The sequence below is a fragment of the Geospiza fortis genome, unplaced genomic scaffold (assembly GCF_000277835.1).
Source record: "Geospiza fortis unplaced genomic scaffold, GeoFor_1.0 scaffold12, whole genome shotgun sequence".
Taxonomy (NCBI): Eukaryota; Metazoa; Chordata; class Aves; order Passeriformes; family Thraupidae; genus Geospiza; species Geospiza fortis.
In genome coordinates, this window is record NW_005054323.1 from 823104 (window position 1) to 848347 (window position 25244).

The 25244-nt window shown below is 36.8% G+C and overlaps 1 protein-coding gene across 3 annotated transcripts in view; it reads left to right on the forward strand.

Moving 5' to 3' along the window:
• The window catches only part of FRMD3 (FERM domain containing 3), an 82282-nt gene that overhangs the window by 49672 nt on the left and 7366 nt on the right, over positions 1-25244 (forward strand). For 2 of the 3 annotated variants that reach the window (XM_005420848.2, XM_031056889.1), the window contains exons 6-12: positions 5635-5722; positions 7529-7617; positions 9822-9885; positions 10845-10933; positions 14224-14298; positions 14859-14927; positions 18087-18208. In XM_005420848.2, the coding sequence (XP_005420905.1) occupies positions 5635-5722; positions 7529-7617; positions 9822-9885; positions 10845-10933; positions 14224-14298; positions 14859-14927; positions 18087-18208 (596 nt within the window). The remainder of the gene's footprint in view (positions 1-5634; positions 5723-7528; positions 7618-9821; positions 9886-10844; positions 10934-14223; positions 14299-14858; positions 14928-18086; positions 18209-25244) is intronic. The other variant, XM_031056890.1, reaches the window with a different exon arrangement.

Sequence of the window (25244 nt, forward strand, 5' to 3'; positions counted from 1 at the left end):
TATCACTGCTCGAAAAAGAACTAATTCTCTAAGTATCAAAACATCATTGTGTGTGGTGTAATAGGTGAATAATTTGTTTCTATTCTGCTACATTTTCCCAGTGTTTTCACTCCAGAATTCATATCAGTTGTAATCTGGATGAATCAGAGAGATTCTTGGAATGTAGTTACCTAGTTCTTTCCCTGAAGCATTCCATGTGCGCTGATTTCCTAAAAGCTTTTTTCTTCTGAACCATATTTCCTCTGAAAGAAGTGTTCTTAAAACCAATTAAAAGACTGGAACTGTTCTTATAATTCTGGTTTCACTAACTAGAAATAGTAAGAGCGAGATGTTGTTTTATTTGATTAATGTTTGCATGGTAAAGAGAATATTTCCAGAAGCTCTGTGGTGAGGCACAGCTTTCCCTGAGTGGGAATTTAATGGAAGAGGCAGCTGTAGCAGTAATCTAGAGAAAGGAACTTCACAGACAAGAGTTGTCTTTCTCATTCTCTTTTGGAAAACTGAAAAAATATATCCATACATGGGATTTTTCTTTTTATCTAATTCCAGGAAGTATTCAGTAGAAAGGATAATCTGCTTGGGATGAAAACACTGTAAAATTTATGGCAACATTCATAATTTTTTATCTTTAGGACAGATTTTTTCTTGTGTGTACGTGCACTCGTGCATGAACTGCATTTTTTTACTTCTTTATTCCCTGGGAAGAGTGGTCATAATGCTGATCTGCAAATGTCACTCTTTTTGTCATGATAGTTGTTGCCTGTTTAATGGCGAAGTTTAGATTCAGGTTCTGCATACTTAACACACTGATATCTTTAGATGTCTGTGTGAAATTTTAAAATGTACAGATTTCTTCATGAGCTGGAAGGAACTATTTCCTCTGCACCCTCCTCACCTCTTCTCTGTTTGGAGAAGGCTTTATGGGCTAGATGCATCTGGACCAGAAAGCTTTGCAGATTTCTCTGTATCATGGGAATACATTTAAAATTAATATTAGATAAATTAAAACTGCATCTCTTCTCCAAATGTGTTCTGTCTTTGAATGCACTTAAAGCTATCTGTGTCACTGCATCAATTTATGAAGTAAAGCTGAAATACAAATGTCTAAGCATAGACTTCAGAGACATCATCTCAGTCTGATCTCTGAAGGCACTCAAGTAATTTGAAACATTCTGGTAGAAGGTGTTATGTAAGTGGCACATACCATCACAGCATGCATGCACTTAATGGACTTGGTAAAAGAGTTTGATTATTGTTTTAAAGTGGTTATTTTGGTCTTACTGGGATTCTATCTATCTGGGAGAAAAACAACTTCGCAGTAAAAGTTAAAATTGATATTGAAGTGTTCTGCAGCTTTCTGAGTTTAGTATATTTCAGCAATCTTCAGCAATTCATTTACTTCCTAGCTGATAATGTTTCTTACCATATACAAACACATTTAAAGACTTTCCTCTGCCAGTGCCAGATTGGGCTGGTCTTATTATGCCGATAAACTGAATTACAGCCTACAATGCAATTTCATTTACCAGTGTAGACATTTGGTGCTTTTCTTTGAGATTATCACCACTACTGTGCTATTTTTCCCACTACAACATTAGCAATCGTAGCAGGTTTATTTCAATGCCACATACCACCATTATTGTGACAAAAAAAGTAGCAAAAAGACTTTGTTTAAAAACATCTCCACTATCTGCCAAAATATTCTGAGCTTAAAGTAAAAGTTGATCAAGATCATTAGCACTTTAATTTTATAACAATTGGAGTCTCAGCTACATGTAAAAAGATTTAAAAATGCAACACCAAAAACTTATTCATGTGGTAAGCAATTCTGCGTTCAGTGTACCGTGCAGCAAAGTGTGCTGATTCTTTAGCAGAGTTCTAGCATTATTTTAGGTTAGAAAGAACCCTGGGTAACTCAGTTCTGCTGGGAGATGTCCTCTATAACCTCTGGGATATAACAGCAAGAATATTTAATAGGAGGGCATCCTTCTTGAAGTTGTTACTGTTGTCTCTCCTGAGATCACAGTGAAATATGTCCAAGATTGCAGGGCAGGGCAAAGAGTAGCTGATGGAGACTGAGCCTGTGCTGCTTAAAGCATTGTGGCTGGTGTCCCTGGTTTGCATGGAAGTGAATATGTAATGTCTCTAGAGGCCAGACCATTACGTACATATTTATATGCTGTTTTATTAAAACACATTAATACACCTTACAAACCACAAATGTCCAGAAATTAAACATAGATAGGACATACTCTAGGAAAGCATTGCTATTGTATTCTGCATCAAGTACATTTTCTTGACGCAGAGATAAAGCAAAAGGGTGGACTGTAGTTGTTATTATTACTAGTTTGTTAACACCAGTATCTCACTGCACTTTACAAGTCAGTAGGAAAATCAGAGAAGACAAATCAAATTACCTCTCTAATAGCACTCAGGAACAAGGAGAATGAGAATAGCATTGAAAATGCCTTTTCTTTTGCTGTTTTTGCTACATGGCTTTCTTTGTCAAAAGGAGTTAATGCTCAATCCTGTAGTATTTCATCCTTGACTTGCACTATGATTTATGACTTTAGTATGTAATAGATACATACTTCAAAGGAAAGGTATGAAGAGGAGAAACTTCTGGAATGAATTCATATTGGCAGTGAGTGAAGCAAGTAGACCATAACTGTGACACATCCTGGAAGTTATTCCCTGTTGAGCTTCCTTGCCCTTTGAGAGATAAAAGGAGCTTTTCCATCCTCTAGTGCATACTTCTCATGAGCCTCAAGTTAAAACAGAGTGTGTTACATACTTCTCAGTGCTCTATTGAAGTATTTGTTTCATTAAAATTTTATTAGGAACTTTTGGATTAATTTTTTCCTAGAGGTTGAATAATTAATTCATAGCTAAAGGCTGTGGAGCTCTAATTTCACCAATAATCCACCTTTCATCATTTGTATGGTATGCAGAAACTTTTCTGAGTAGTAGTTTCTTTTTTTGGTCCTGTTCAATATCTTTGTCATGCAACAGATGGATGCTGTAGTGCCTGCAACATATAGAAAGAGAATATATCTTTCCCTTAATGCTGAATTAATTCTGAAAAATAAGGTCAAGAGCAATAACTGCACTGAGACCTGAATTTCCTGAGAGTAATGAGTTTCAAAAAAGCAAAAATGTATTGTGTAAATATTCCCTGTTTTTCCACTCTGAAACACTTCCATAAGTGGGTACACTATAAGTGCTTGTGTAGGGCAGTTTGTTGCATATAGAAATCTTAAGGGCCTTTTAACAAAGCAAATCAAAAGCATATCTAATGTTAGAACAGTGATTGATAAAAAAAGGTTGACTTTGCTGATAGGATTTGTTACAGTTACATTTTTATTTAGTAAGAAAAATTTCATTACTAAGTTACACAGGAAAAGCATATTATCAAGGCTTAAATGTTAATTCTTTGATTTAGAGATGAATGATGATTTTTTTCATTTGATATTGTCCTTGACTCTTGTGCTTTGTGATGTTCTTTTAAGGCTTTGCACTGTAGCCATTTGATTAGTCTGTAATTGGATAAGATCAATTTCGTCCATGTCTTCGGCTTTTTTTCCCCCCAAATACCACATACAGCTTGTTTAACTTGATGTACACAAAATCATCATAGTTGCAGACGCTGTATGGGAGGGGAGTCTGGTAATACTTTCTTGAATGTCTCTTTAATAGTAATAGCAAGTTGAGGTTTTTTTCCCCATTTCAATATGTCAACTCCCCAAACCGCGTTGTTGCAAACTGCTTGTCACTTTTTGGTCCTCTGATCAAAACCAGAAGATTGACTATCCTTTGTACCAGCAAATGGAGGTGGATTAAAAAATGTGTTTTGTAATCCTTTGTTTTTGTAATAACTAATAAGCAACCAAGCTATTTGTTTGACTTTTCACTATGCAACATAACTATTCAAAGAAATTTAGGTCAAATTAGTTAATTACTTCTGTCAAATGCGGTTGACTCGTACATGAAATAAAATTGTTGTCTTTTTAGGGGTCATTTATGGTCTTACAGTTGTGATGACATAAAGTTGTGATTTAATAGTATTTAAAATGGAGTAAAAGCTTAGTAGAGCTACCAAAAAACTGAGTAGAAAAATAAGCATTTTTGTTTTGATTGCTGCTTTGGTGCTGCTTTCTCCTTAACTATTAGCTGTGTAAATACACATTTGTAATTTTTGGTGTTCCACTTAATATATGCTCTTCTCCACTGGCAAGTGGTGAGAAAGAGACTGAAACAAGAAAGACAAAGAAGGCAATTTCTTCTCTAATATATATATATATATGTATATATATATGTATATATATATATTAGTTTAGAAGTAAAAGATCCACAAAAATGTGGTCTGAAATAAAATGTTTTGTAGTGTCAAAACAATACTGAAGAAGCCCAAGAAATATCATGGGGTCGATCAGGAGATGATAAACAGTGAAGTAAAAATGAGCAATTTTAAAATTTGTAACAGAAATGGTTATTGACACTTATATTGCCACAGGTCATCATCCTGTTAGGTTCAAAATAGGATTTGATGTCCACAAGCATGCTAGGTGTTGTTTTAATCGTCAAACTAAACTTTGGGTTGGACGCTGGATGTCATATGTTTTTTTTCTACCTGAAGGGGAGTAACAGGCTTTCAGGGAAATTATGCTACAACAATATACAGTGAAGTATTAAATGTCAATTTCTATGTTCAATTTGCAGTGTGAGGCTAGACTCACAAAAAAATTCAGGGGCAGAATAAAGTATGACTATCACTATAGTCCTTGAAAATTTGTTTGTGGCTCTTTTTACTTTTTTTTTTTAAATTCTTATTTCCATGGATAGTATTTATGACGTCTGGCTTTCTAAAGGCCCCAGGCACTGCTCATTGTCATAAAGCTGTATTGCCTTTCAAAATCATGTACTCTAGTCATACAGATACAGAAATTAAATAATACTTGAAACAGCTCACTTTCAAATGGACATTGTAAATCTGTGTTAGAGATAAATACATCTCTATGAATATCAGATAAAACTTACTCTAGACCCCAAGTCTTCATGTCACGTTTTGGGCTTTAGTGTATATTCGCTGTTGATTATAGACACCCTAAAAATAGGGGTGTATAAATGGAAATGCTGACAGATTCTGAGCTATCATGTTGGTAGCAGGCACTGCTATAATTAGACATAGATCTGAGTAGGCAGTGTAATATGATTGCTGTGTTTATACCCTGCACTGGAAGGAATGTCTGTTAATCTGCACAATCCTTTTAAATGAAATGGGGAGCAAGAGTTTGTGGAAAAAAGATGCTGAGGTTTATTTCATAATCAGGCTGACATGAGGGTATATCAAAAGAGAAGAAATACTTCTAAAATATGAGATAATTCAGTTGTTGTTATCTCAGGATTTTTAAAAAATCCTCAGAATTTACCTGAAAACATCAGGCACTGTACAATTCAGCAGAAGAAATGATATGAAAAGTTTTTTATCTTTTTATTACAAACAAACATGGTTGAAATAGTTTGAATGTCAGTAAAGACTTTCCTCTGTCTTTAGGCTTTTAAATTCTCCAGTCAATAAGTCTTTTTCTCCTATTTCTTTTTGCTGTCAAACTCCATTTTCTTTTGTAATTTCAGAGGTCAGAGCCCAGCTGTTGCTGAATTTAACTTGCTTCTTAAAGCAAATTCTTTGGAAACTTATGGTGTTGATCCTCATCCTTGCAAGGTAACAGTCCTTTTCACTAACTTTTAATAAAACATTCTTTTTATTAACATTTAGTTAAAAGCTAATAATGGAATTGATTTAGCTCTGGTTTTTATCAAGGTGCAAATAGTGAGCAGTTTCTAAAAAAACTGTCCTGGGACTACATATTATGCTTAGGCCTTGGAAGAACACTGACTGGCTAACATTTCTACATCAGTCAAAAAAAGGGTCTCTCCAGAGGAAGCAGAAGAACATCACAGGGGAATTTAGTAGATTGTAATGGCATAAGCTCTGATAATAGTCCATAATTTCTTTGCATTTAGTGCAAAGGTTTCTTTTAATTAGTCCAGGAATCAAATATTTTTTGTTTGCCAAGATTTTCAGGATTCACCATTATTTTGACGAGAAAATGCAAAACACTGATAGTCCATGGCAGATCAGTTTTTCAAACGCCATCAAAATATGCAAATCTTAGGAAGAAAGCAAGCCATATGTACAAGGAGGAAAACCCAATTCCCATTCCCACTTTGATATTTTGTGATCTTCTGTAAGAAGGTGATCTTAATTACCAGTTCTGATTATCCTGTATGCGTGCATTCTTAATTACGTGGTTGTATCTGTCTCATCTGCAGTGTTTATTTTTAGAGTGACTTGCTTTTTGTTTTAACTGCTGCTTTTGCTTTGGCTCATGTATTGTCTCTTCTGCTGTGACAGCAGTACTGTTTAGTTAGCTGTTCTGGTGGTGTTCATCCTTAAGCAGTCAGCTTTAACACAAAACTGCATAAGATTTTCTATACACTTTGTTAGGAATAGTGCTCCTGTGTGAAACACAGGGTCTGGCTCAGAGCTTAGCGAAGTCAGTGATGCAGTAAACTTTACTTTGAAACTATACTGCAGATTTTCAAAAGGTATCCCAAAATCTGAGGCATAACTGGCTCAGAATTACTTTACCTGTGAGGCAGGGTTTATAGTGTGGGAGCCAATCAGAATTTCATCACCCATGCCTGAGGAAAATTTGTCTGTCTTCTGGAAGTGAACCCCAAAGCAAGGTTCTTCACAGGCTCCTTATGACATGCTCCTTTTAGTGCTGTGGCTGCTGCTCCAGAACCATCCCTGTTTCTGTTCCCCTTTACTTTGTTGTTAAGACATAAGGCATAATAAAGTTGATTATCTTTATCAAGATGAGGGTATGGAACTTGGGATGGACAGAAAATCCAGTTAAAACAAAGCTCATCTTAATAATTAATCAAAAATGATAAGCTGGAATTTTTGTAGTGGAGCAATATTTCTAAAATTTTCTTTTCTATTTGAAAGGCAACTGCTATTTCTTCTGATTTGTACTGAAGAGTCCGTGAGTACAAAACAGAAGCTTATATTAGCTAATGCTGTCTGTCAGTAGTATTTCCAGCATGACACCTTGCAGAGGAACAATGTATTGTGAAATCTTGAAAAATATCAGTGTTGAGGCATATATGAATCCCTAGTTTGTAGTTAGTCCTCCTTTTAAGAATGGGACATACATAGAAGTACATTTTCAATAAATTTGGTAAGTCTACCTGAGGAGTCCCTGATGTCATCAGCTACAGGTAGATGGAAACAAAGCACATTGTTACTCAAATGCCTAGAAATAAATGAGGTCTTTATTTCAAGGGCTGTCCTTTCCTTTAGAAGTATATATTTTAAAGGCAAATTTGTTTTGAAGTGGAAAACAAAATAAAGTTAATCTAGAATGGAGTAACAATTTATGCTATCAGTAAAAAATCAGTAAGAAATACCTCACTGGATGAGGGAAAAGTTATGTTGCTATGTTTCTTTTTCTCTTTCAAGGACTCATTCGGCACAACTACATTTTTAGGATTCACAGCAGCAGGATTTGTAGTTTTCCAGGGTAATAAAAGAATTCATTTATTAAAATGGTAAGCATATGATGTAAGAATATTTTAATAAATATGCATATCTTCTCCTGTGTCTTCTCTTCCTACCATCTTCACCTGCATTTTTTGTCTTTAAGGAGAACCATGTGAATATTACCTTTCCTGCCCCATTATGTTTCTGTTTTAAAGGATTTTATATAACAACTACAACTACAGCAATAACAACAACAGTAACAATTTAGTCTCATTCAACTCCAAGTGAAAATTATTCCACAGAGTTCATTACTAAACATAATTTACAAATGCTGAAACTGAGTACGTTGATTTTTCAGCTATCTGTAAGTCACCAGTTAGGTTTACTGGCAAAGAGCCCACCTTAATCTTTATTTGACTTTTGGAAATATTGCAATTTGCTCATTTAATTACCCTCAATTTGAATCCATAAAAGAACTTATTTGGTAAACAGAGGAGGAAGAGGTGACTGCATTTGAAATTTTTTTTAGGTTTCTTTTTTTAAGAAGTGCGTACTTATGCAATTGTCATTGGTTAGTCTGATTTTGCTTTTATTTGAACTCCTGGACTTACTTAATTTGTCAGCTCAGCGACATTTGAGGAAGAGGTAAAACTGAACTCCTGCAGATGATGTTGAGAGTGGCTGGCCACACCCTCAGCAGTGTGGTGAAAAGTGACCAGTCATGCTTAGACACTGATAATCTCATTTTAGCCCTGCTGCTACATGCATGCCAACTGCTGTAAATGTTCTATCTCTGAGCTCTCAGTCTGTCTTGTGGGATCAAGACAGGCAGAAGGTGGAAAAAAGATGAAGCTGGGCTCCTTGCTGTATATCTGTAGAAACTTCCCTTGAGTGTTGAATAGCCTGAAATCTTCAGAAGTGTAAAATCAACATAGTCCTGTCTGTACAACTGAGTTCCCTGTGGAGGTCTGGGGACACGCCTATCAATAGCCACCCATTTATAATCATGGGTTTACAGTACAATTTCCCCAGGGTTAATTGCAGGTAACTGTGGTCACAGTAATTCAGTGGTTTGTGGTTTTGGGACAAGGAAAACATAACAGTAATGTCAGTCTATGGCACATTGAGGAGAGAGTAGCCCTTGCCAAGCATGTGCCCACCGTACTGTGGGAAATGAATCTCACAGCACTTAGCTTCTCATGTCACTTGAGGATAATGCATCCTCTGGGTGATCTAGGCATGCTTTTTAAGTGCATTGCTATGTAAACTAGATAAAAAATAAAGCAGTGATGGAAGAGGAGCCAATAAACTCTCAGTGTTACAGTAGAGGCTGAAAGTCAGTTTGGTGAGTTTTATCTGAACACTATGCTCTGCTTCTTCCATTCCAGAGGCCTAGAAGTGAGTGCTAGTAGCTGTAACTAATTTTAGCTGAAATTTGCACTACACAATAAAAACCCAGATTTGTATTTGAGATTTTCTTTTCAATGTAAAAGCTTTCTCAATGATTTTTTGTTTTCTCATGTAAAAGGAAAACTCTTGTTATAAAGTTTCAGGTATAGCATTGTCCTTGCCTCCAAGATTATTCCTGTTTCAACTCTGACATCCAAAACCCTTAGGGAAATTTGTCAAAAACAGCAGTGGCTCCATTTTAACTCTGGTAATGACAAAATTTCCATTACAATTTAAGCAGAGGCATGACATTACCTTTTTATGGTTCACTGTAATTCCATATGAAGATGGAGCACTTAACCTTGATTAAATTAAATTTTTATATAAATTTTGCAACTCAAAAGCCCTGTCTATAACAAATGCTGCTAAACATGTTCTTTTTCTTCTTGTTGTACTCTGTTACTAAGACATGTGATGTGAAGCCTCATAAATAAGTAGAGAGAAAAGAATATTATCTTTCCCTCAACTTAATTACAATAGACATTGTAAGATTTTAAGATGTAAGAGGAATTAAAAACTGTGCTGTAAATATAATATAAGCTTCTGTCTATCTTTGATTTCCTCTTCACTTTCCAGCAGACAAAGTAAACTCTTTGAAGATACATAAGGATGTAAAAGAAATACTCTGGCCTTATCTTCTCAAAAAATTTAAACTATTAAATAATTTTATCCTGAATCTTGTAAGGCCTGTCATTTGACAGGCTTTTGTCATTTGATTGCCTGCTTGACTTTGCTAATAAGGAAAACTTACATCCTAGTTACTTTCCTTACTCATAGATCTATCTTTTTTTTTCCTATACTTAAATATTTTTTCTCTTTCTAGGTGTGATGTCTATAAGCTGAAATTTGAAGGGAAGACATTTTATGTGTTTGGAGCTCAGAAAGAGGTTGTGTTTAATATTTTTACAGAACTTCTGTATTTGATTAAGATTGTATGAGACATGTTTTTAAATAAACTACTAAATCAATAATTGTACTTAATATTGTAACTAAAATATAGAATATGAATGAATGTGAGTAATTTTTGAAAAAATGTCTAATTTGCAAAGGGTTGAGACATTTCTCACTTAATAGTCATGCTGGGTTATGTGGATTGTTCATGGTTTTGGATGCCTTTGGAGTCAAGCTTTAATTTAGTTTTAAGTGCTAAAGTTGTACTCACTCTAAAGTATAGAAGATGTCTGTATACGATTGCAAACTCAAGTAAGCATTGATACCTGGATCAATGTGAGGTATTTCTCTGATAATTACAGTCCCATCCTTAAATCTTGGTGAGCTGAAAAGGTTAGAGTATGTCTCATGTAATAAGGTCCTATCACTGGGCTGTTGTCATTGAAATCCTAGAGACTTACCTACATCAGTTCTTCCCCTAGATCAGAGTGATATAGCCTAACGTTGTGGTTTTGAATGGAGGTGAGGAAAAAAAAATTAAGGAAGGGAATAATGCCAGAGGTATCAAGACTACTTGTGTGGTTGCAAGGAAGTTTTGATGGTAGGACATCAAATGGTAGAGAGGAGGGAGAGGTGGGTGGTAAGTAGTGCAGCAAAGAGGTTTCCCTCATTCGATTTTGACCAGTTATACAGTTGTTTTAAAGGCCACTTGTGCATATGCTCTTCCTTCCCCACTTGGAGCATCTCCTTTTCTCTGAAAAAATTGCCTGGGCTGTTTAAATATCAGCTATGTATGGATCGTGCATCTGTGGGTGAACCACAGATTTACACTATACAGGAAAACTTGGTCTTCAGTGTATCTGGTTAAAGGTGATGCCATCAGGTAGAGTTATTTCAGTCATTGAGAATTTAACATATTCACTTCTTTAATTTGCTTTCTTTTCCTTGCATTTAGAAGAAGGCTGTGCTGTCATTCCATACCTCTACACCAGCAGCCTGCAAGCATCTTTGGAAGTGTGGGGTGGAGAACCAGGCTTTTTACAAGTATGTACACCTGAAGTCATTATCTATAGTAAAAGTAAAAAAAAAAAAAAAAGTGTGCAAGTGGAGGTTTGTTTCACATTGTGAAATGTTCCATTTAACTAACAGAAGGCAAAATGTAAACAGAAAATACGCAAGTTAATGGGGAATATTATTTCACTTCAAGCCAGTATTAGAAATTGTTTAAAATATAAATGAGACAGGAGGGTTTTGGCTCCAGCACAATGCTTTTGCTCCTCTGTAGTGAGACATTGGATGGACAGAGTACTGCACTTGTGTCTGGGAACATAGCTGTTAATCTTAGCCCAGATGTAGAATATCTTGAGAATGAAGGGAAAAAAAATCTGTCATTCTTGATTCTCTGGGCTCTTCTGCCAGGAGGTAATTGTTCTTCCACCAGAAATCCAAAGCTTAGTAAGAGTTGATTGAAAAATCAACAGTTCTCTTTAATGATTTAAGGAAGAAAATGTTCATAGACACGTTTTGAAACATACCTGTGATCTTGCTATACATAAAAAGCCTGTAAAGTGACAAAAAATAAAAGTAGTATCTACCTCCCTATTCCCTGAAAGAGACCCTATTAATAATTCCTCATTAAAAACTCCTCTGCATTCTTTCTGCCCTCCACTGACTTTGTTAGGTCTGTTTATTGATGCTTCCCTCTAGGCATGTAGCTTATATTCTTGCTATCTAGTGTTTCCTTACAGGCTCTCACATATTTAATAAATATTACTGTTTCTGTGATTGCACACAGCCACACCAGGGGGCTGCTGTAACGGTAAATAAAAAAGAAGTAGGAAAAATATATCTTCTAACCTGAATGTTAATGACCTGCTTTAATTTGGAGAAGAGACTCCCTTTAGTTTCAACAGGGATACAATAATATATAATCTATCCAACTGATATATTCATTTGGATAGAAAAAAAGAAACAGGAAGTAGGAACTGGCAAAATGCATTTGTTAATTCTCTGTGTCAACATTTACTGTGCTTGAGACTATATCAAGCCTAAATATAGTCTATAAATAAAGACTAATTTGGAGTTTATCCGGAAGCATTTTCTGTTATAAGAAGATTTAAGTAGGAAAATACTGCATGGTGTTTGAGTAGTTTCATTTCATGTTACAAGAAATAAATTTGGAATAGGAGATGATTTCCCCCTAAAGAAGACAAATTACTTAGAGTAGAAATTAGCTCAAGGTAAAAATGTCTCAGGGAGACTTGCAGGAATATCACCTCTCTGCTCTTGCTGTGAAATGGCTATAAAATTAACTATTTGGGTTTTGGTCACAAATATATTGTTTAGGGGGTTTGATCTTGGCTAAATGCCAGATGCCTACCCAGCTGCTCTTTCACTCCCTCTACTCAGCAGGTAAGGAGGAAAAGGTATGATAAAATAGCCTATAGCTTAGGATAAAGATAGAAAGATTGTTTACCAATTACTGTCACAGCAAAACAGGCTTGAATTGGAGAAGTTTAATTTAATTTCCTTTTAACCTTTTCACTCTACTTCAATTTGTCAACAGAGACAGAAGTAAAACCACCCTTCCCCTGTTTCATTCCAGGATCACCTTTACTCCTTCATTTCTGACTCCTTTATTCTAACTCCATTTCTGTCCTCCTTGTCCTGAGCAGTTCAGGGAGATGGGGAATGGAGATTGCAGTTTCTCTCTGCTGCTCCTTCCTTCTTACACTCTTCCTCTACTCCAATCTCCTTCATGAACTCCTCAAGCATGGGCCCTTTCCATGGGCTTGCAGTTTTTCAGGATATACCTGCTGTATCTTGTGTTCCTCTCCATGGTCCACAATGCCTGCCTGCAGCCAGCTCATGTGTGATCTCTCCAATGGGCTGCAGCTTCCTTCAGAGAGTGCTGGCCTGCTGCAGGGTCTTCCATGGGCTGCAGGGAGGATATCTGCTCTGTATTTGGCTGCAGAGGGACAGACTCCTTCCCCACAGCTTTCTCCATTGGTGGAATCCGCTCCAATACCTGGAGCACCTCCTCCCCCCTCATTATTCTCAGACCTTGGTGTGTTTATTGCTGTTTCTCTCATCTATTTTTCTACTTTCCAAATTATTTTGTGGAATGGAATTATTCCTTAACAATGATTACTTAAAGTTACACCCACCTGTTTCAATTTTGGTAGGTCTTTCAAGAGGATTTTAATAAAATGAAGATTGGTAATGTTATTCAACAGATAGGGATGTGAACAATAGATTGGAAAATTGTAATGTTTAATATGCAGAGTGCAGAAAAATAACAATAATACTTCAGACATGAAACTGAAGCCAAAACTCTCTATAAGTAAAGCCGTAAAATAGTAGTTTTGAAAGAGGAAATGTTTTCACACATTTCAGAGGAATAGAGTTGTGCAGTGGGGTTGTTATTTAGCAACATTTGATAATTCTCTTTTGTTTAAATTCTATATAATACCAACAAGATATTGGAATAAGATTAAAACAGACATAGACAGTGCAAATAATTAACATCGTTGACACTTTGCCTTAATTAAATTTGGTCCTCTCCTCTTCCTAGAAGAGTTTGAGACTTGGAATTTAAGGGAAAGTCATGTTTTCAAAACATGACATGTTTAGTCCTGTCTTGATCCAGATTCAGGGGTCACTGTTGCAATTATCCAAGTAGATACTAATAACGGACAGTTGTTTACTAGTGTCTGGGAATTAGAGACTGTACAAAATCAATTTGCCATTTTTCAAGAGAACATCAAGGAAATTGCACATGAGGTGCTCTTCCATGGTCTTTGTAATAAAGATAGAAGTTTGCTGTGTACCCGTTGAATACAGAGAAGCAGTAGGGTATGATGTGGGCCACTAAGAATAGAGAATAAGAATTGACTGAATAGAGATATTGGAGAAGAACCTGCTTCAGGAGACAAGTTGTTGTCTTTATTATTTCTTTCTTTTCCTAGTGGAAAAGCAGAAATAGCCATATTTTCCCACAAACAAGCTGGTGTTTGGACACACGTCTCAGAGTCTTTGATGTACTATGGTCTTTCCTTCATCCTGGGAATGAAAATTCATAGAGATGCAGCAAGTGTCTGCATTTAATTTTCTTGTTTTCATGACAATCACTTGTTCCATGTTCAGTCATTCTGTGCTGTCTGAATGATTTTATGTGTGCTTCAAGTTTTGTATAAAGGCCTTAAAAAATTGAAGAGCTCATTTTTTGAATATTACTCTATGGTATAAAAATAACAAAGCTTGTAGTTTGCCTTGCTCATTTTTGCTTATCATGTCCTCAAAAAGGTGACAGCCTCTGTTATTTTTTTTTCAAGGTATGCAAAATCCAGTCAGATCAAGACAATGTCCAGCAGCAAGATATTTTTTAAAGGCAGTAGATTTCGATATAGGTGGGTGTTTGCTGTTTCTTGTTCATAGTAAATCATTTCAGGAAGTAAGAAAATGTAAGTAATTAGTCATGGCAAATTCAGGGTTGTTACTACTGGAGGGTCTGTTCATGCCTAGCTGATGTCAAGATCTGAAAATCTTCATGTTGCCTTTTCTAGCGTCGCTCAAAAATTAAGCAGGAGTTTTTACACAGACACTTCTGTCAAGAATAGTTCCGCCAGCAGATAGCTCCACTTTTGGTGCAGCTTCTGTAAAAACCAGGATGTGTGGCCAGTGCTGAGATTTTATGCCCCCTGCAGCTGGGCAGCTCTGAACCAGCTGTGAGATAGACAGTCCAGTTCAACACGTGGTGTTCTACTGCAAAAAGTTGCTTTTTTTGTGGTAGCTTTGTGGGCAAGTAGTCAGCACAATTTTATTCTAGAACATTATTTATGCACTTTACTGCAATTTTTCCCCCCTTTATTTTAATTTTTAAAAAATGTAACCTAATTTTCTACAGTTATGTAGTTCTTGGCATGTATCTTAGTATTTACCTGAATATTCATTTCATCTTTTAATGCAGCGGAAAAGTAGCGAAAGAAGTTGTGGAGGCAAGCTCTAAAATCCAGAGGGAACCTCCTGAAGTTCACAGGTATGTCTTGACATTCAGAATTAAAGTTTAAGGACTAAGGAGGATTATTGCTTTCTACAGAAATATTCTCCTTCCTTTTCTATCAGTTGCAATGGCTGTCATTCTGAGCTTCCACAATTACGCGTGCAACCCTCAGGAAATATGTGTCTGACAATGCTACAAAATTCAGACAAATGTCTCCTGTAAAGAACCTAATCTGTGCTGCTTTGAAGCTGAGTTTAAATAATCAGTCAGATTGATAACCTATATTATTTTTTGTGTTCTAGAATAAGCTGTTATTACATAATCCTGACAGAAAAGTACACTCTAATTTCATTCCTAGATTTTGTTTGATTTTGGAAGTTCTTGGTTTCTATATGTTTATAGGCATGTTTCAAAGTATGCTTCATAGTTTTTCCATAATGCAGTCAGATTAAAAGCATGAAGTTCATTCAGTAAAGAGGAAAAAATATTCAAGAATCTTTTTTTCAGAGGAAAATTTCGCTTGTGAGAAATAAGATGCTAAGCCTTGCAAGCAAACTAATGCTTTCAGGTCCTTATCACTCATTGTAGTGACAGTAAAAACTCCTAAGAACCTGGAGAAAGCTCTTCAGAAAAGAAGGAGGCCATCAGGGAAAACTCTTTGAAGCTGTTTTTAAAGACATGTTACTTAACAGTCTGAATATTCTACAGCCATATTCCCTTCTTTGTTGAGATTTCATGTTTGGGGGGAATACTCATTCTTTACTTTTAATTGAATCTTGCTATTCTGTCTTTATTTTGGATAAAAGTAGATTGTCTTTACTAAAAGATGGGAATATATTTGCGGTAAATATTTATAATATGCTGTCCAGTCACACTATGTAATTAATAGTTAGGCCATGCAGGCATGCTTTCAAACACGTTTTTCCAGATTACATTTTAAAATGAAGTAATTGAAGGTCTAGAATGTGTTAAATGATAACACAGAAGGTAGAATACAGATGCATCACTGAGGCAGTATAAAGTACCTGGGTACACAAATGCATTTTAAATGAGAATAGTTGCTCACTTTAGGAAATAGCTTATTGCCTACTATCCAAGAGGTTTCTTTGTCCCAGGATAAGAAAATATTTTCATATATTTAATTTTATCTTGTATTTTGCTTTTCTTTGATTTCCATATTTAGAAGTATTTAAACACATAATTTAAAACTTAGTGTACATAAAGAAGCGGATCAGAGAACAAATAAGTTTAGAAAGCAACATCATATGGATTTAATATCCATAAATAGCAATGTATCTCTTTTATCATTAACCTTCTTGCAATTATAATATTTTGGAAGCTCCAAGTTCAGTTTCTTAGGAGGACTTAGGAATATAATGATTTCAGGTGCTTTTATAACTCAGGTTGTGAAATGAGAGAGGTAGCTGATCCTTCAAAAAGCACAAGCAGGCAAAAAAGATAGAAAATTTTCAGCTCAGAAAAAGAGGCATGTTTTAAAAAAAGTTTCTTAGTGAAAGAGGATTTGGGGATAGGAAATGATGGCTTTTCAGAAGCAAAACATTCAGAAAAAATATTTGAATGTAAACATATATCTATATATCAATGTATTTATATATCTATATATCTCTATATCTATCTACCTCTATATTTCTGTATCTATATAAAGTTTTTCCTCCCTGTGCTCTCACCCTCAAAGTCAATTCAGTTGTACCATGGTTGCATTAAGAAAGAAGCATGCAGTTGAGAGGAGGGTATTGCTCAGAATCTCTGTATTTGGATATTACACTTAAAGCTCTGTGTGCTGAATATCTGCGTCATCATGCAGGATTAATGCAGTGACAAGATCTTCTGCCAAGCACAAAATGAATGATTTAATGGTTTTTTCCAGGGCATGCCTGAAGGAGGGATCTTTGTAAATAAATATGGATCAGAAGCCTATGGGTGCTCCCAGGCACACTTGTATTTTGGGAGTTGTTTGAGAGCTTTTTACAACAAGAACAAAGGTTCAGGGATTGCATAAAAAGCCTATAGATTTACCATTGGGTTGGAGTGACTATAATTATAATATCCTGAGTGAAAACCCTCTGCAGATTGTGAAAATTTAAACCAAATAGTTATCAGAGAATACAAATAAGGATATAAATATCTTTGGGCATGGGTTATGGCACATGAAATCATGTCAGTTGGGCAAGAAATCTTGTTTATGCCCACAGAATATTTACTGACAGGTAGTGTGGGTTAAGAGTTGTATGCCTGTGTCCCAAGTTTACCTAAACCTTCAGCAACACACAGTTCCATCTTCTGACTTGCCATAAGTTCTTCGTTCAGTTTGTTTATGTGGAATTTTAAGTTGATCCTTTTGTGCAGACTTGAAACGCATTTTGTGAAACTTCAGCACTGTATCAATATACCATGTGAAGTTAAGTAGGATACTCTTCCATTTTGTCTTTGCTTTTGTCAAAGTAAATATTTTACAATATAATGGCTAAGATTTACTGCAGGACTCTTGCTTCAGGCCTGCATCATGTAAATTCTAGATAACATATTCAAAAGACCCATTTTATATTCTCAGTAATGTATTTTTAGGCTAATAAGCATAATGACTGAAGAAAATCAGCAGCATTCCTAAAACTTTCCAGAGCATATTTAACACCTGCTACCAGGAAAGCCTCTTAAAGTGAAGTAAGACAAGAAAGAAAACCAGTGTGAGTGCTGGGAGGCATGGTGTAGAGGCAGCGTCTGGGGTGCGTGGGCATGAGTGAGAGCACTCTGTATCTGTAACCACAGGGATACAGTTGTTCCTGCTTTAGTCTTTGATCCTCAGTGCTCAAACTGTAACAAATCCTTTATCCAGTTCTGGAGGCAATGGAAGAACTTTTCCCTTCCTTGAATCCAAATATTAGTGTTTGCTGTGTGCTGTGGAGAGGAGGAACGCACTGAAATCCTGCCTGAGACAAAAAGAAGTCAGGCAGTGTAAAGGAGCTAGATCAGCACAAAACCTCTCTCACACTTCAGATGTTGAAATGTTTACATCTGCAGAGGGGGGCAACACAACACAGCTGAAAGCAGCATTCGATGTGTAGAGCTTTTTACAATAGCTCAAGGCCTAGTAATTTATGCAAAATGATTCTGAGACCTACGGGACTGCAGCTATTTCCAGTAACCAAACTGACCCTGTTTTCCCCATTCTTTTAGAACAAACATCACCCAGAGTCGCAGCTCTCCATCCTTGAACAAGCAACTCATAATCAACATGGAACCTCTGCAGCCTCTCCTTCCTTCTCCCTGTGAGGAGGAAGAGATTCCTTCAGATGAAGGTGAGTCACTTACCCAATTCCTGCTGATATTTATTACAAAGCATATGGGAAAAGATGTGATACTGACTCAGGGATATGGAAAAAAATATAATAATTTTCATTAGGTATTCCTAATCATTAAACCTCTGTATGTCATACCCAGTAATGATCACTATCTCAAGAAACAGTGCATTAGCCTTATGAGAGATATATGGTGAGGAAAGTTACGACTATTTGATTTCTGTTTCAAAAAATCTTTTAAACTGTCAGGCAAAAGGATCTTAGAAAATAAATAGTCTCAAGATGGCACCTTTTTCTGAATAGTGTCATCAGTCATTCGTGAGTGAAAACTGGCTGTTTACTGGTGGATATTTTGTTTTTCTTGATTCTCTTTACTTTCATATTTCCTTCTTTCTGCTTTAGTCTGCCAATTTAATTTCCTTGACAAAAAAAAGACATTATTTGCAGATCAGCTAGGAAAGATCTTTAATTTATCTTCTTTGACAAAATGGGACATGATTGGAAGATAAGTCTGAATTTATTCTATATAAGAATGTTTTGCGTGTATTTCTTTATTTCTTGATATTTTTAATATCACATTGAACACCTTTCTTTTTGAGATACAGTCACTATAAACAATGACATGAATATCATTGCCAGCTTAAATAGGGATAATTGCCTTTGTCCTAATAAAAATGAAGCCAACCAAACAAAATCTGACGCTGGCTCTTGCTTGAGATGTAGTGAGGAAATTGTTTCAGAGGTTGGGAAATACAATATTTGCTGTTGCTTTGTTCTAGTCAATGAAAACCAGAAAAAAGCTGAGTGAGTATCTTCCTTTTCATGGGAGTATGTCCTAGTTTTATCTTATAGGAGTTGTGTGAACTCGTTTTGTTCATTCTTCAGAGTTTGGACACTGAATGTAGCAAGTACAGGTGAATTACATTGTCTGTGTTAGTACTTATTACAATAAGTAGTAGCAGGTGTTAGTTTTAACTGAGATTTTGCCTGCTAGCAGCCAAGTACCACTTCTGTGCTTCCTCTGGGCAGTTGTCACCACTGCAGAGCAGCAACATCTTGCTCTGTATCTTGTAACCACACTTACAACTCTAGGCAATGAAATCCATTTTTGGAAACAGGTGACTTATTGCTATATGCTCACCCGAAAGTGCTTGTTTTAAATGTTTGTGTTACATAAGTTTGAAAATTACATTTCCTTTCAGTCAGACAGATTGTTGTTACTATGATGAGCTAATAGACATATTTGCTGCTGGTATTTAACTGCATACTTTATATGTTGTTAAATATCACCAGATGCTAAGTTAAGACTATTTAGACTTTTACAATCTTTTCCTCAGAAAACTTGGCTATATTATAAAATTGCAGCTTGAACTGATCTCACGGCTCTTTGACAGTGATGCGGCTCTCTTCCCAACATCCACTTCTGTGGATTCCCACCTTCTCCCTTGCACAAGCACTAATCACAACAGTGTGAACTAAGAGAAAGAGTTAGAAAATAAACCAAAAAGCAAAAAAAACCCTAATAAACCCAAAACCAAGAAAACAAAAAAAAACCCCATAAAAGAACCCCAAAAACAAACAAAAAAGCAAACCAAAAAACCCAAAACCAACCAAATAAAAAGTAAATAAAACAAATTCAAAACAACAAAACCAAACCAAACCCAACAACAACAGCAAACCAAATTAAAACGAAAAAAGCAAAACCAAACAAAAACCCCTTAACTGTCTCTTTTTATTGCCTGACTCAAGTATTGACTGGCTCATCAAGACAGTCAACCAAGGTCCTGTGTTGGGGTAAGGGCATGAGCAGGAGGTGGGGAGATGGGAGGCATCCAGCCCTGAGACTGACATAACTGCCTTGGGAGACTGCTTTTAGTGTGCTGCAGACATGAAATAGCCTTGGTATCTCTGTATATGTCTCAACCCAGTGAAGCATACTTTCATTTTGTTGTTCAAAAGGCAAAAGTCAGTGTTATCAGATCAATAATTCATGCATGAAATCTCAGCACAGAAGTATTAAGTGACCAAAAAGAAGCTTTCATCACTCTGTTGAAACTACATTAATATCCTGTGTCTGGAAAGGTATGATATTGCCTTAAAAAAAAAATAGTCTACTCAAAAAGGTGAAGGTGTGATAGCATTTGGTGCTAGAAAATCTGGAGACAATGGACTAGCATCTGCAAAGGCAGTAATTTGTCTCACCAAAATCAGACAGTAAAAGAAGGCAGCCACAGAATCTGTATAGCAGGACTACAAGAAGCATAATGTGTTCAACTACACATGGAGCAAGAACTGAGCTATGGCACTGGTGTGAGTGAAGGATCTGGAGCACAAGTCCTTTGAGGAGCACTTGGGAGACCTGGAGTTGTTTGGTCTTGAGGAGGCTTGGGGCAACCTTATCAGTCTCTACAACTCCCTGAAAGGAGTGTGCAGCCAGGTGGGGATTAGTCTTGTCTCCCAGGTAGCAGATAACAGACAAGAGAAAGTGGCTTCACATTACGCCTGAGAAGATTTAGTTTGGATATCAGAAAAATTTCCTTACCAAAAGGATGGTCAGACATTGGAACAAACTGTCCAGGGACCTGGTTGAACCAACAACCTCTGCGGAAGCATTCAAAAGGTGTGTGGGTGTGGTGTCTGGGGACGTGGCTTAGTGGTGAACACAGCAGTGCTGATTAACAGACTTGGTGATCTTTCCAACCTTAATGATTCTATGTGCAGGAATGAGCACACACCTCCTACCATCAGTCTAATTGTCTGTCTCTGTGTGGGTGCTTGGCTGTGTAAGATTTGGTTGTAGAGTAGAGTCATGCAGAGCTTTTGTAGCTACAACTAAAATTTTTTTTTAGATAGTCTCTTGCTGAGAGTTAATATAGACCAGGAGTTTCTGAGTCAGTTGTAAGATTTTAAGATTTCTTCCTTACTTATGTATAGATTTTAAGATTTCTCCCTTACTTATGTGTAGATAAAACTATGGGGAACAATTTGAAATTAACACAGTCATTTCTCTTTTGCATAAGCATGGTCGCATGAAACATAAATGATAGATTTTAGTTCTCAACCTCAGTATGTAGGAACACACTGGCCTTTTTTCCCCTTGCACTAAGATTTGACGCCTTGGATATTTTTGTGCTTCTGTGTGGTTCAGCTGTTATGCTAGCAACGGCTAGCTGAGATGGATGTTGTGGAAGTTTGCAATGTTATGAGGTATTTGGAAATGTTTCAAATGTTGGAAATCTTTCACAACTTTGTCTGGCTGACACTTGAGTCCTTGTATAGGCCTACCTTTATGTATTGAACACATTGGTGGTTAGATTTTTGTAAGAATTCATGCTTTCCAGTTTTTGTAGCCATGTCCACAATGAAGAGTCAACCTCTTTTAGTTAGAATTTAATGATTCTGTTTTGGGTCTTATGACAGTTATGAGAATAAAAATGAGAAAAGAAGACAGAATCTTACTTTTGAAGGGGGGAAAAATGGAGGTAGGAAGCAAAGAGGTACTTGATCTTTCCTCACACCCACAAAAAAGTGTTTGCAGAGAAGGAAAGGAAGAGAGAAATCTTTGTTCTAGCAGAGGAAGAAAACAGGACCTCTGCTGGATATTTGTACTATACAGGCTGTGTAAGAAAAGGAGCCATCATAAAGATGCTTTCCAAAAGCTTAATTGAAGCAGATGTCTTTTATGAGAGAAACATCTGGATGTAAAATAGACATTTGCAGGACTCCCTCACCTACTGCTCTCTTTCCCACATATTTGCATGCGCATCACTGATTTTTTGGTACAAAGAGAACAAGGACGTCAGATAATGAGGATTCAGGTAGCACATTACAGATGAGTTCTCTGAGAAGCGAGAGACTACATCCCCACCAATACACTCCTTCCAGTTTGTCTCTTCTCTGTGGCTTTGGTGTACCAGGAAAGAGTTTCTTTCCCACTAGGATAGTGTGATGTTATACATATGGTAGCCTTCCAGCTCCCAGCTGGAGCAAGTTATCAGCAGCCGGTGTAGATGCATCATGCTTTTTTGGGAAGCTGTATATGTCTGCTGGGCAGGGACAGGGAAGTGCCCAGCCCTATGAAACAATACTTCTTTCTGTCAAAGAAGAATCTGTCCAACAACTGTCCTCAAGTGGGAACAGGAGCTCATATGTAAAGAGAGAAATTTTTTTTCCAGTCTTAGAATTTTTCTGTTCTTCTTTTACATGGGCAGGTCAAGTTTTTATTCTAGGCTAGAAATTAATGTATTTTGGTCTCACTGGCTTGCTTTGTGGGTAAGATTTGTAAGCACAGCACGGGATTTTTCCATTGTATTTACATGCTTCACAGATAATTTCCAGGCAGTGATGAGAAACTGACATTACTGGCATATTAAAGCATTTTAGAAAAATAATGGGACTATGGATGCTGGCCTCTTTTTTAACTGCACTGTTTTGGTGCCTTAGATATTTTTATGCCTCTGTGTGTGGTTCAGCTGTTATGCTTGCAACTGCTAACTGAGATGGATGCTGTGAAAGTTTGTATTGTACATTATGAGGCATTTGGAAATGTTTAAAAATAACCTCTGGTTCTGTTCCCTGCTGGGATATTTTTGTTGGCCATGTTAGAAGCTTGTCATTTGATTCATTGAGAGCAACCTGTGTGTTAGTCTCTCAAAACTCAGTGGGTACTTAATAAAAGGTCAAAGCTGGTATGGCTAGAGCTTTTACAAGACTTTGAGAAGAGGAATTAATAGTCAACATGGTGAAATGTCTTGTAAAAATCCAAACCAAGAGAAGCATTCATTTGCGGATGGTTAACCACTGCAACAAGGAAGTGTGCATTCGTTTACTGCGGCATGGCTCCAAGATCACAGCCAGAAGGGCTGGTAAATTTACATTTATTTTACTCAAACCTCTTTTTTAAACCCTCTTACCCCATTTTAAGTTAATAGTTGTTTCTTGGAAAGGAACTGTACTGTAAATGACATGTTTAGCAGAGAATAAGGGCAAATTACTGACAAGAATGAAGTTGCAAATGGAGAATGAATGAGATAAAACATAAATTTATTGTATTAACTTACAGAAAATTGTAGATATATTTGTTAATTGGTAACAAATGAGGGACAGGAATTTTGCCTTTGTATTTTTCTGTGACTGAGGTGGGGTGGAAACACTTTGAAACTATAGTAATTTATGACAAAACTAAATAGTTGTTAAACTAGAACATAGTAGATTTTGAATATGAGCTGAATGCAGTAGTTGAATTCTCCAGTTTGTAACTTTATCTGGTTTATTTTTCTAGGTATTGAATAATTTCATTGACTGAATAATAGTTCTAAGGCTGGTGGAGGAAGGTAGAACTTGGGCAGTCTAATTTATCTCTGTTTTTCACTGCACACAGGAGGAGTGCAACCCAAGGAACAAAAAGCATTCAGTATTACTATGAACAGCAAAGGGGTGTTTTTTTTAGGAAATGCCTTTGCCAAAGATCCCCTTCACTAAATATGTCCATTTCCTTAATGTCATGAGACATTTTAAAATTTGTTTTTCCATGCTTCCTGTAGTACTGATTATTTTTGATGCCTGAGCATCTATAGGTTGAATTGCTTCGGTTTTTACTAACCTATATTAAATCTTCGCATTGAATCTTCATTTCAGAAGATTAGTTTTTAATCAAAGAGTTAACTGAAAGTGTTCTGGCAAAGATTAGAATATCGTTACTCTTTTGATATCTGATATTTAGAAAGCAGTGAGTGCAGTAGATACATAGGAAACTGCTTCTTGCAGTGATTTGTCTTTTAGTAGCAGCAGTGACTGGCTGTCTTTGTTTCCTGAGTTCACCACTCAGTGAAGACAGTAGAATCTATGAGAATACACCTAACTCCCTTGATTGAAACACAGTAGCAAAATTGAAAAAGCATTATTATTGACACATGTTTTGTATTCTTACATCTCAGAGGTTAAATACTGGCTTCAAATAGACGCAAGACATCTTGTTAGTTTAATATAATGACAGCAATCATAAGAGGCTTGTATGTTGGGACTACATTAGTTCTCAAACACCTTGAATTTGCAGTACTGTTCATTTTGAACAGTATTGCTATTCCTTTTGAAGTGAATATGCAAAAAAGTGTACATAGATATAGATATAGATATAGATATATACACCAGCATATAACACATGTATACCAGAACCAAAGCATGGGAGGTAGCTTGTGCAAGACTCCTAAAATGGCGCATAACTCCTCAGGAGACCCCCATTGCAACACTTTCAGAACAAATGTTGTTCTGAACAATGCTGACTTGTGCTGGGAGGGGTCACCCAAGCTGAGTAGGAATGCTGAAATGTCCCAGCTGCCCTTTTGCTTGGGTGCTAAGCTTTCACATCAGTACTTGGCACTTTTCAGCCTCACTGTCCTTGGCGTGGGGCTGGACACTGAGTCTCTGCAGTCCCATCACCAGGTCTTTCTGTCTCCGAGCCACTGACAGATGTACCTTGCCTTCTCATTCCTGCCCCCACGATACACGCTTCTCTCCCTGCTGCGTCCTTCAGTCCTATTGCTCCTTAATCCTGTTTCTGGCAGAGGATCAACAACTCTGGATTGAACTCCTTCCAGGCCAAGGGGAGATGGAAAACAGGCATCCCAGAATGCCCACCAAGCAGTAAGCTCTGCTCTGCTTCTGCCTCTGTGCTTTGTGTGCCCTTTGTGTGGAAAGCAGAGCAGTGGCCTCCAGTGTCTGTACTAGCTGTGACATTGGACACTATGACACAACACAGCTGGGAGGCAAGCTGTAATGCCACAAAACATCCAACTGATATGAACTGGCAGCTGGGACAGGGCTTTGCTCCCTTCTAGAAGTTCCCATTAGACTAAAGCAAACAGTAATGGCCAGCAGGAAAGTCAGGTCACTGCCTAAAAGGGAGTTACTATAAACTGTCATTGATTAACTCTCCTTGAAAAGCTATAACAGGTGTCTTTTACAGGCGCGGGATGTGGGTATGGTACAAATCTGTGACCTTCTGTTTCTGAGGGCAGGAGGTCTGGCTGTGAAGCAA